At 45.6% G+C, this 13,098-nt stretch overlaps 1 protein-coding gene across 4 annotated transcripts in view; it reads right to left on the reverse strand.

Annotated features, from left to right (window-relative positions):
- CLEC16A (C-type lectin domain containing 16A) overlaps nucleotides 1-13,098 on the reverse strand; it is a 217,154-nt gene that overhangs the window by 146,153 nt on the left and 57,903 nt on the right. For all 4 annotated transcript variants that reach the window (XM_084881113.1, XM_084881115.1, XM_084881114.1 and 1 more), the window contains exon 11: nucleotides 742-871. In XM_084881113.1, the coding sequence (XP_084737239.1) occupies nucleotides 742-871 (130 nt within the window). The remainder of the gene's footprint in view (nucleotides 1-741; nucleotides 872-13,098) is intronic.

Genomic DNA, 13,098 nt, shown 5'->3' on the forward strand with positions numbered 1-13,098 from the left:
TGGCGGGCCATCACTGAAATAAACAATCAGGCACCAAGTCAAAGGTGGACAGCAGCATTAAATCATACTGGCAGAGTCATGAGGGCAGGCCCTGTGGATAGCCATGTGCGTGGCAGAGAATGAATGAGACAGGGAGACCCAAACACTGCTCCCAGGGTCTTCCAGGAATGGCCAGTACAAGGTTTAGGGCCTCCCATACCCTTTAAAACAGGGCCCAGAATTCAGTGCTTGGGGAATTGGGGGGGGAGGGGGGGGGGAGGCGATGGAGACATGTCTTGCTCATTCTCTTTCCAAGCGGTGAGTGTGCTAGAGCAGTGGTCGCCAACCAGTGGTCCATGAGGTCCAAAAGGTTGGTGACCGCTGGTTTAAGGAACCTTTTGGAGCAGTGGTCACCAACTGGTGGTCTGCGGACCACTGGTGGTCCGTGAGGTCCGATAGGTTGGTAACCGCTGTGCTAGAGTGCTGAGTGTCAGCTCCATCCCTATGCCTCTCGAGAAGAGCTGGATCTCTGGTGGCCAAGGACTGAAGTAGAGGGAAAGGCAGGAAGCAAGGTGGGTTGGTTGAGAAGCAGACGAGACCATTTGGATGGTGGGAAGAGGCCCAGAGTTATCCTTAGGGGGCACCCTAGCCAAAGCACCCACCCTTATCCCAGAGGCTGAGCAGTACCCGCAGGCTGGCTTGTGGGTGGCCCTCCCCAGCATCAGCACGAGTGTACCCCACCTGCCAGGCTGGGCCTCCCACCTGTTCCACTGCACACTCTCCAAGCCCGTGGCGGCGCTCTTCTCCTCATCTGTGGTGTTCTGTTCCTGCATGGAGGTGCTGGCCGCCAGCTCTGGGAGCTTGCTGCGCTCCATGATCACCATCTCTATCTCTGGAAGCAAACACAGAGACTGGGATGAGCCCAGATAGCTTCCCAGACCTCGTTTATAGACATACCCGTGGTTGAAGACAAAGCCCCAGAAACCGTTCCTGACACATCAAGCAAAAATATTCAACATCAGTGACAGGAGCACCAGCAATATGCCGGGGGAATATAAGACAAAGGCCAGAACCTCTCTTTCCTTTCACAGGGCATCACCAAGAACCAGGGCCCTGATGGTGACTAGAAAACAAATTACAATTTTGTTTATTTCAAGGTGTTTGCTTTCTTAAAATAGTAATTTATTTTACTTTATTGATACCATACTTCCTTCCCCAAAGAGTTGAGGCAGCAAGGAAACATGTGGTTAATAAGACATTCACCAAATTCCCTGGAAACACTCTGAAACTGTTTATAGGTTAGAAAAAGCTTTGATCTGTCTGAAGCCCTTTGTTTTCCAGTTCTATTTACAACTTCTAGGCGCAGAGAGGTTAGAAACCATGTTTTATTTTTTCCCAATTAAAGAAGGGCAATATGTAGCAACTGACTTAAGCATGGGGCACATTTTAGTTTTCAGAAAGAGGTATGAACCAATGAAGGAAAACATCCTGCATGAGAGATGATGGCTGTTGCGCTGTAAGGTGTTTTATTAAGAGTTCTTTGACATACAGTATAGACCTTCAAATAGTTCTTGGAACCCAGACTTGGGTTCATTTCCCGAATCTTCGGGAGACAAAATGGGGGTTGGGAAGATGATTAAAATGTAAACCTGGTTTTTGTTTCCAGAAAGGTGGGAGCACCCCGGTTCTGACATGACCTCTGCCATCACCGTCCCTGGCCTCACACAGGAGCCCCCTCTTGGCCACTGCTTCTCTGCTTGCTTGCCTAGCTTGTTCTCTCACACAGACCCAAGTGATTTTAAGGGGAAATGAGCTCATGTCACCCTTCTGTTCAAAACTCCGCACTGCCTTCACTTCAAGTTCAGCACGAAATCCAAATGCCTCCATGGCGTCAAGGCCTTGCACGGCCTGGCACCCGTCCACCTCTGACCTCACCTCCTGGCCCTCCCCACCAGCACCACTCCAGCTGTGCTAAGCTTTTCTCACTCTTCTTTGGCCCAAGCATGTTTCTGCCTGGGATCTTTACCCGGCTATTTCCTCTGCCTGGCGTGCTCTCACCCAGGTTTCCCTACCCAGGCACGACTCAACCCCATCATGTCAGGCTCAGATGTCACCACCTCAGAGACCTCTCGGAGACCATCTCCACCCGTTTTTCCTTTACCTCTTCAAATGATTAATTAAACTGCATCGTTCAGAATTCAGATTTCCCTAGTTTTCTCCCAATACCCTTTTTTTGTTCCAGGATTCCATCCAGGATACCGTGTTACATCATGTCTCCTTAGGCTCCTCTCGGCCATGAGTTTCTCAGACTTTCCTTGCTTCTGATGACCTTATGGTTTGAAGAGAACTGGTCAGGTACTTTGCAGAACGTCCCTCAATCTGGGTTTGGTTTGACTGATGCTTTTCTGATAATTAGACTGGGGTTAGGGGTTTCTGGGAGGAAGACCACAGAGGGGAAGTGCCCTTCTCATCACATCATATCAAAGGTACAGGGTATCAACATGACTCATGACTGCGGATGTTATCTGCATCACTTGGCCAAGCGTGTGCTGCTTAGGTTTCTCCACTGGAAAGGTACTTTTGTACCCCTTTCATCCCATAATCTTTGAAAGCAAGCATGATGCACAGCTCACACTTAAGAAGTGGGGAGTTAGGTTCTTTCTCCTTAAGGGGGTAATAGCTACATAAATCATTTGAAATTCTTCTGGATAGATTTGTCCCCTCCATGCTTATCTTGATTCACTCATAGCATTATAACTCCCTGAATTTTATACTTTCTATTTATTGATTTGCTTGTTGCCTGCCTGCTTTCCCCTACTATAATGTGGGTTTCCTAAGAGTGGCTGCCTTAGCTGCCTTGCTCTCCACTACTACCCCAGTGTCTAGCCCAGGGCCTGGCACATGGAAGGTGCTCAATAGAGATCTCTGGAATGGACAAATGAATGACTGGTCTATCCCAACGTGCGAGGTTCTGGCAGCTGCAACGTATGTTGGGGTGATCCACAGCCCCACCATCCTGTATCCAATTTGTGCAGTATTCTCATAGGGAGGTGTCACACCCCCACCACCCTTCTGGGACTCTCAGGAATGACTGTTTGTGACTATCCTGTGGCGTGGAGGATGCACCCCTCACAGGTTCACATGGGCCCAGACCCTGGCAGGGGACGGCGGCCGGTCCTTGCTCTCACTAGCCTCTACTTCAACACTGTGGTCTGGAGTCAGATGCCACTGACTAGAGTCTCCCACAGGGCTGTCCCCCACTACACAGGTGGGGCTGACATGAGTTTTACGTGGTATGTGGGCAAATGTTTTCTTTGCACAGTTTTGCATTTATTTTAATGTGCATTAGAAGAAAATTCTAACTGCACAGAAAATCTGTTCTTTTCTTTTGGGGGTGTTACTGCTTAGGATGAGGCTAAATTTAAGGGGGGAAAAAACTAGTGGATTCAGAGAACTACTGAGCAAACAGTAGTGCAAGTAGCACACGGATGGGGCAATGAGCAGGAGGTGGTGCTGACTGGGAACCATCAATCTTTCCTGTCCTTGCACCTTCACCTCCACCAACCACCTTCAGCTGCCCCCCACCCCCCCAGCTACTCCCATCTTCTCCACAGTGGGGTACAAATACCTCAATGGGTATGCAAGATGATTCAATGGATAGTACCTCTTAATTATTCTCATCTTTAGAAAAAAATCAAAAATCAATTGTTGTGGTTTTATAATGTACACTAGAGGCCTGGTGCACTTGGGGGGGGCGGTGTCCCACAGTCCAACCTGCCCCCTCTCACAGTCTGGGAACCCTCAGGGAATGTCCTACTGACAGCTTAGGCCCACGCAGGCCTAAGCCACAGTCTGGCCTCCCTTTGCAGGAGGCGACCGGGATGATCAGGGGAAGGCACTGACCCCATCACCCTGCTGCTGCTGCCACTGCTGGCCACCACAGCTGCAAGGTCTGAGCCCCGGCCTTGCAGCCTCTGTGGCAGGGGTCCTCAAACTTTTTAAAGTGGGGGCCCGATCACGGTCCCTCAGAGAGCTGGAGGGCCGGACTATATGAACTACTAATTCCTACTGTAACACCTCGGCTGCGCTCCCTGCCCAAAAAACCTGGCGGGCCGGATCAGACTCCTCTGCGGGCCGCATGTGGCCCGCGGGCCGTAGTTTGAAGACCCCTGCTGTGGCTTTGTCCAAATAGATGACCAGATGGACATCTGGAAGACGTCCGCTCTAATAAGCATATTACCCTTTTATTAGCATAGAAAACATTAGCATGATAACGTCAAATGTATAATTTATAGTAAATAAGTGTATATATTTTTGGGAGATGCTAATTCCAAAGTTATGTATTTACAATGGAACCTTGATTCTCGAATTTAATTTGTTCCAGCAGGCTGTTCGAGAAGCAATTTGTTCGAAAACCGATCATGCAAATTCAATAATGTAAATTGAATTAATCCATTCCAAACCCACAAATGATTCCCTGTTTTAACCTTTTTTATATACAGGACACGTCTACTGTAGTGCTTAATCTATAACACTTCTTAAATTTATTGAACACCCCTTACTAGTTTTTAAAAATATTTTATTGATTTTTACAGAGAGGAAGAAAGAGGGATAGAGAGCTAAAAACGTTGATGAGAGAGAAATATCAACTAGCAGCCTCTTGCACACACCCTACTGGGGATGTGCCCGCAGCCAAGGTACATGCCCTTGACTGGAATCGAACCTGGAACCCTTCAGTCCGAAGGTCAACGCTCTATCCACTGAGCCAAACGGATTCTGGCCCCTTACTAGTCTTAAATGCATCACTTAAAGCACCTGGGATCTTTACCTGGCTACAAGGGTGTCTTTAAGGAGATGGTGTGCAATGTCTTTGTTTTTTCATGCAGCTTTGCTTCTGAAATGCTATCACTAGCTAGCTGCTTTTCCTTTATCTAAACCAACAATTTTTCTACCTCTTCAATAGTGATTGGTTTTCTTCTGAGCACTCTCACACCCTTACCAACATTAGCAATCTTGATGGCCTCATTATGTTTTAAAATTGTGCTAATTCCCAGCAACAAAAACATTCTCTCCTTTGTTGCCTGAGAGACAAGTTTTGTCATTCTGGGGTATCAGTGTGAAAGGTTTGTCAGGTGGAAAATTGAAGTTTGACTCTATTTGTTTTTGTTTACTGATAGGGTGTGCCAGCAAGGACATCTGATTACTACCAAGGTCTCCCACTCTGGTTTCTGTCCTGTAACCTTTGACCTGCCTCCTGCCCTACTGCAAGCTCCCCTTCCTCCTGGCCGCCCGGGCAGGAATTCAGCCTAGCGCCTGGGCCTGAAGAATAAGCCTGCTGTGGTGTGGTTGGTCCTTTTCAATTTCTAATCTCCTCCCTGGACACTATCAGGATTCTGGAGCAGAGGAGAGAGGGGTTAAAAATAAGCAGTAGGATATTAATTTTGGACACTTTCCTGTGGTACACCACCCGGTAAGCCGATGAGAGTACAGCTGCTCCAGGTAATAAGTGGTGCATCCCAAATGTCTCTGAACCACAGGTTCCCTCAAGCGGTGCACAGAGCCCCCTGAAGCTCCTTTGTGGAATTCTGAAAACCACTGGTTTGGTCCTGGGTACTGTATTTGAGGAAACGGAAACCCAGAAAAGCAGTGACTCTTAATATAGCTAAAAGTAAGAGTGAAAGCCAGGACCGCTCCCCCTCCTCACCTCCAATGACACGTCCTGGTACAGGTCCAGGCCCACATAGAACAAGGTGTCCAAACCTCGGCTGGGTCGCCCTGGTTCTGACAGCTGCACTGCCATCCCTCCACTATACTCCTGACCCAACCAGCATAGCTGTGGAGTAAGCTATTAGATTAACTTAGATTAATTTTCTAGATGAATATAGAACACTTCTTCCAATGCCAAAAGAGTTTTTCCCCAGTGTCTTTTAAACAATTTTATCCAAACAACTTTTAAAATGAATGATTCTTACCTAGTGTCTGCCAACTCCCTGTATGCAAAAGGCTACATAGGCAGGAGAGGGAAGATTGTCACTGCTATAAAATAAATTCTATAGCTATCTTTAAAATAGGGTTTGACTTTTCCTGGTGATTCAGGGTCAATGTGAACCCCTCTTTATGCCACACCAGGACATCTGGCATGGTTCTGCTTAGCCTTCTGCCCCCTCTCCCTACCCCTGCATTGGTATCATGCCTCCTGGGGTGTGCATGCCATGCTACCGCCACTGGGAAAAACAGATCAGTGGGCTCATGTGAACTCAGATTTCCACCGGGAGTCACTAAAAACTCAGGCTCTGATGACAAATTCCCAGGGGGTTCCATCTGAGCCTCTGTTATAAAACCAAGAGCCCCCACCCAAACCAGGTTTCTTTATGGGGGTCTAAAAGAACTGTAACAATAACCTGGCCCAGATCTGTTCACACTTTAGTCATCTGCTTACCTTTACAATTTTCCATGTCTCTGTTTTACCTGAACGATTTGCTATTTATTTAATCACTTTGTTCGAATTCATTTTGTTTACTTAAATACATTTAAAAATTTTTATGAATAAAAAAAACTTTTTTAAAGAAACATTAAAAAAAATAAAAGGAAATTAAATAACTACTCTACCCTTCAACAATCCCACTTGCAGGAATTTATCTGGAAGATACACCTCCTGCAATAAAAAAAATGCACACCCACAAGGGTATTCACTCCAGTATTATCTGTAATTGCAAAATTTTGGAAACTACCTAAATGTCCAAGCATAAGGACTGGCTGAATAAACGATGGTGCATGCACACAGGGCAGCTGTAGAAAGAAATGAGGAAGAACTCCGTGAACTGATACAGAGTGAGTTCCGGAGATACTGCTCACCGAAGAGATCCAAGTGCTACTCTGTGTGTAAGAAAGAAGGGAAAACATACATATACACACTTCTTTTTACAAAAAGAAACACAGGAAAGATATTCCAGAAAACAATCAAGTAGCTTATAAATAAGAGGTGGAGGGAATGGATGAAAGGAATGGGGGGTGGGGGCGAGGGGGAGAGACACATTTTTAACCATACCTTTTGACAGAGTTTTGAGTTTGTTAATATTCCATATATTTTAAAAAATTAAATCAATGTGAAGGGAAAACCCTAAACAGAAAAAGAATTTGAAATATCCACATTTATTTTAAATGAATATCACACCTCCCTGAAGGGGGAAAGAAATGAAGGAGGATAGACTAATCCAAGTAGTTTATAAACATAATACTTAACTCTATAAACACAATATTTAATTCTGAAAAAAATTTTAGATGTGTTTAGAGGATTGAGTGATCTTGTAGTGTTGTTGGGAGCCAGGATTCTCACTGTGGAGGTAGAGATACAAATCTGAAATGGAGGAAGGCAGGAAACAGCCCTCTGGAAATTGATCAGAACTGGAGGTATTGGTATGAACTTATGATCTCTAAAATATGTATATGTGCACAAAATGAATGAGCGTATTTTGTGCATATACATGCACATGGGCCAAAAAGCCAGACAACCCGGCAGAAATGAGCACATCTAGTGTCCAGATCTTGGCTTCTCATACCATTGACCACTGAGAGGAACCACAGCTTTTCAGAGAAATGCCTAATCCCAGGGATGGGCAGCATAGACCCAGATGAACCTGGAATACCTTGTTATGCCAGAAAGTATAAGGAGTGTTTGAAAAAAATGGTGGGGGCTTATCACAAGGACATAGCAGCCAGCTTGAAAGGATTCCTAATGGCTAAATATGGGACAATTTCAGGATCAAATTAATTTAAATATAGTAATGAAATATAAACCATTAAAAAACTGAAATCCATGAATCCATGCCAAGAGTAGAGAAATAAATGAGTACATGGAGAGAAAGAAGGAAGCCTATTTACAGTGGAATGCTGAGGGCTGACTTTTAAACATGGAGAGGGTGTTGGTGTTGGAAAGACTGTTGTTTGCTCCCATCCTGGTAAAGGCTGAATCAGGCAAGAATCATCAATGAATGCCAAGTCTAAGGGGGAATTTTAATGAGACACAGGATATCTGCATAATCAGAGGGTATCCCCAAAGATTGCTGACTAGTTGCAGAGAAAAAAATAAACTGTATGGTGGAGAAACTGGGCAATACCTTAAGCAGGCGACCAAAATTAACGTCCCCCTTGAGGGACAGGAGGATATCCAGATTTGATACCCCAAGAAAGACATAACGTCACCTATGCCATATTCCAGTCAAGAATGCATAACCTCAACCTAATCACAGAGAAACATCAAAGACAGAATGAGCAATATTTTATGAAAACAAAGGAGGAGGAGGTTCTGTACTCCTCAAATTGGTCAATGTTGTAAAAGAGAAAGAAAGGTTGTGGAAATGTTCCAGAGTAGAGAAGGCTACAGAGACACAATGATGAAAGACACGACCTGATTCTAGACTGAATTCTGTAGTAGAGGAAGGAAATAGGCTACATAGGACATTATTAATGAGCCAGTGGGTAGACTGCAACATGGACAGTAGAAAACTAGTATGAAGCTGGTAACTGTACTGTGGTCATGAAAGAGCAAACCCTATTCTTAGCAAATGCACGCCGAGAGTTAAGAAGGGAAGGGGCAGGATGAAAATGTTTGTGAGCAAATGTGTGTGTGTGTGTGTGTGTGTGTGTGTGTGTGTATGCATGCATGTGTGTAGAGAGAGACAGAGAAAACACAAATAAGAAAGCAAATGGGGTATATAATATTGGAAGGTGAAACTGGGTATAGGGTAAATGGGAGTTCTTTATCCTATTTTTAACTTTTTATATATCTGCAATACTATTGTAAGCATAAAACCAATAAAAATAAAAGGCAATTGTGAAAGTAATATACATGAAGAATAAATAAAAAGGCACCCAGGCTGCCATGGCTGGTATTCCTCAGTGGTTACAGCAATGGCTCACCAAACAAAAGGTCAAGGGTTCAATTCCCAGTCAAGGGCACATATGTGTGTTGCAAGTTGGATCCCTAGACCTGGCCAGGATGCATGCAGGAGGCAACCAATCGACTTGTCTCCTCTCCTGTCCTCCCTCCCTCCCTTTCTCTCTTTTCCTCCCTTCCTCCTTCCCTTTCACTTTCTCTAAGAATCAATGGGGGGAAATATCGTTGACTGAGGATTAACATGCACACAAAAAAAGGTACCCAGGCTGATTATGCCCATGGGAAAGGAGAGATTTAGGAATGGGAGAGAGGTGTGAAAGACATGACACTGAAAACCTTAGGATCCCCTGGAGCTCATCACATAAGAACCCTCTCTCCAGTCTTTAAGGCCCACTCTGTCCCACCTAAAACAAATCTCCATACCCCACAGTTGGGACAACGCAGTTCTAACATAATCTCTGCATTTTAATGAAGGGGAAACTGAGGCACAGAGGAATTTCTTCTTCTTTTTTTTTCGGTGATGAGCCTCTGCCCCCACTCCCAGCTGCTGTGGGCTCCTCTTCCGCACTGCCCATTGGCTGTGCTGTGTGAATGAGCATCTGTGTGGTGTTGGTTTCTGGGCCAAGCACCACGGCGCAAAATGTTGAAGGCTCCAGCAATCCATTACACTACTAGAGTCTTGAGCCTCTGGGAGTAGAGGAGCATGCTTGAAAGCTACAATATGATGCTGGGAGAAGAAACCCAAATCTCCAGCTCCTCTGGCTTCAGCAGGCTCTGCCAGACCCTCCTCGGCACTAACATTTCTACAATATCATTTCCCCCAAAGGCTCCAGAGTAGAAGAGGATTTGCACACCCGTGCCTGTAGCAGTATTCACGAGAGCCAAAAAGTGAAGACAACCCCGTGTCCATTGGATGGATAAGCAAAATGTGGTCTATCCCAAAAAACAGACTATCATTCAATTTTAAATAGGAAGGAGATTGTGCCACTTGCTACAATCTGGATGAACCCCGAGGACATTATGCTAAGTGAAAGAAGACAGTCACAAAAGGAGAAATGCCATACGATTCTCTTTATGAGGAACCTCGGGCAGTCAAATTCAGAGACAGAAAGTGAAACAGTGGCTGCCAAGGGCTTGGGGGAGGGAGAATGGAGTTGTTTGATGAGGACAGAGCTTCAGTTTGGGAAGATGGGAAGAGTTCTGGGGCTGGATGGTGGTGATGGCTGCACAGCAGTGTGAATGTACAGAGGCCTGAGGACGCAAGGATGTCAACTGCTGCCTCTCGTTATGACAACTGGTCAAATCCATGAGCTTCCCCAACCCTCTGACACTCTGACTTTTTAAAATAACAGCAACAATTCATCAACTTGCCTGGGATGATGTACATTCTAATCTGATTAATATTTGGTAAATGAAGTACTTTTCAGGGAAATGGCAGGCATGACCTCCCAATAGTCTTTGACTTCACAAATTCCAGGATTTTCTCTGTTGCCCTCTGTGTTCTCCATTCCAGCAATCACAGCAAGGACAGACAACAAACAGAGGGGGAGGGGAGAATAAGTCCTCTGAGAGAAGGTTAAGGGAAGGAGGAGAAAGATGCTCTTGCTGGTTACCTAGGATATAAGGGAAGCAGTGCATGCTACTGGCTGGCTTTACAGCAGAATTTCAAGAGGCAAACAGGAACTGGCAACAACAGGGTGTGTGTGTGTGCAGAGTATAATATTTAGGGCTTCCCTTTTCTTGATTTTTTAAATTTTATTTTATTATTATTTTTAATATTTTACTGAGTAGCACAAGCTTGAATTCAGAATGTTTTTCTGGGAAGTTGCTTTTAGAGGATTTGTCTAAACTGACCTCAGTCCTTCTCCTTATACTAATTAAGCCCAGTGGAGAAGTGCACACTTCCATCCGCTCTCTACAACAGTGTCCAGCCCACCAATCCTTCTCCTCCCTCTAGACACACACCCACCCAGCCAACTCGCTATTCCCTATAGAGATTAACAGGGAAAGGGCCCTCCAGAAACTTGCCAGGTGCACACAAATAAAATCCCCCCTTAAATCTCAAATACCACTTCTAAGCTCCTCACTCTACTCTCTACCAGGATTCCTCCTATTCAGTGCTCATGTGTCCCGTGCTAAATGCCGAGGCACTGATGTTCTCATTTCTGATCCCTGAGGACAGGGCATTAGGACAGACAAGCACAGAAAGGGCGATGACTTTCCCAGGGTCACACAGGAACAGACCGCAGGTCTGAGATTCAGACAGCTAGTCCCTGGCTCATCCCAATCAGAAAACTGCTGAGTCTGGGGTTGACTCTGGCTTTACAAGAGGAATCAGAAATGAGGCCAGGCTCCACTTCATGTCAGGAAAGACTTAAAAAAAAAAAAAAAAAAAAAAAGGCAAATTGGGGCTGCAAGTTCCCAGCACACTTCAAGTCCCAGCTGAGCTGGCAAGTTCAAAGTCGGTGCTGTCACCTGCATGCCAGGTCCTTGCTGGAATTCCAAGACAAGGGAAGGCTCTGAAAGTCAGGCTGTGAAACTGATGCCCATCATTCCCATAGGCAAAGAGACAGAAATCAAATTCTATTTTTCAAGCAAGAAGTTCAGATGATTCATTCTCTTGCCTCAGGCATGTTCATAAGTTACTGCTCTAAGTGAATGTGGAAGGAGATGACTGCCCTTTCAGACTGCAGAGCAAGCTAAAACACGAGCACACGTCCGAGTGAGCACGCCTTCAGCTGCAGGGACAAGGGCTCCCTCGTCTTCCTTTCAGTGTTCAACCTCTGAAAATTTAGGGGCCCTGTGATTTTCTAGGTTTCAGAATGAGTCACCCATCACTCTGAGGCAGAGCAAATTCTTTGCAAACCCGGGATATGAGTGGAGGGTCCAGGGGAGCACATTCATTTCACACAATATCCTTATCTGGACTTAAATGTGGAGGAGGTGTGAATTTTGGGTGATGCATTGATAGAAGAAGAAAAAAAAAAGACACACATGTTAATGCCATATTCAAATCAGGTCATGGCAAAATTGTGACTTGCAACCACCTGCCTTTTCACTCCTGTGCTTTAAGCCACCTTTTAAAGTAAAGATTTCACTACCAACATGGGGATGGCAGGGTAGGCAGGGGAAAACTGTTGTCAGCATCTCTTTACTGAAGAGTCACCTGTGCCCATCTGTTACAGCCAGGCTGTCAATAAGCCCCTAGACCCAGAGACAATGCAAGACATTTGCTAGAGAAGAGATCATTTGGAGAAGAGATCATTTGGAGAGGAAAGCCACCTATCCACCTCAAAACAGGAAGGGAGAAGGTGGCCTTCGGGGGATGAGGACACTGAATACCGTGGCTTTCTAGAGGAGGATCTGCTGTTTGTGCTGGCCCAGCATCGATGCCCCCTTCTTCTGATGAACACTCCTCATTTTTACTGAGAGAGTCACTGTAGGGAGACACATGACCCAGGCCTGGCCAATCAGCACAGAACATCCCTTTGCACTGGTGGGCAAGCCAGGTCCATCAGCACTACAGGCACCAGCCCCCAGGATTCAGCTGCAGCCAGTGGGGAGAAGCAGCTCCCTCTCCACTTAGTGGTAAGTTGGCAGGATGTGAGCCTGGTGCTACCAGTGGTCATCTCTGCACTTGGGTCCAGCCCTGCCTGGCCTCCTAATTACACAGACATAATCACCCCTTTTGCTTAAGCCAACTAGAGTTGAATTTCTAAATCTTGCAAACTCAAGAATACCAACATATCTTCATTTAAAAAGTTGTCCCCCTATCCCATGTTGCTCAGTGGTTAGAGCACTGGCCCAGGATCACTCCCTGCCACTGGTAGGGGCGCATGGGGGCGGCAACCAGTCGATGAGTCTCTCTTACATCTCTCTCTCTCTCTCTCTCTCTCTCTCTCTCTCTCTCTCTCTCTCTCTCTCTCTCTTTCTCTGAAGAGCAATGGAAAAAATATCCTTTGGTGAGGATTAACAACAACCACACAAAAATTGTCACATGAATCATATGTTCTATACTCATGATTTCCAGAAGGAAAGAAAGGCCTCAAGCTTGATAAGACCATGCAAGGCCCACAGTAAACCTGTAAGTCTGCAAAAGTCAGGTCTCCCTCTCCCAGGCACCTCCCCCATTTACTGTCCTCTGGCTTGAAACTGAATTAGGACATGTGCTTGATGCCCTTCCAAGTCACAGGAATTAACAGCTGTGTGCTTTCATCCAAACA

Source organism: Pipistrellus hanaki (assembly GCF_964339955.1).
Source record: "Pipistrellus hanaki genome assembly, chromosome: 4".
NCBI lineage: Eukaryota > Metazoa > Chordata > Mammalia > Chiroptera > Vespertilionidae > Pipistrellus > Pipistrellus hanaki.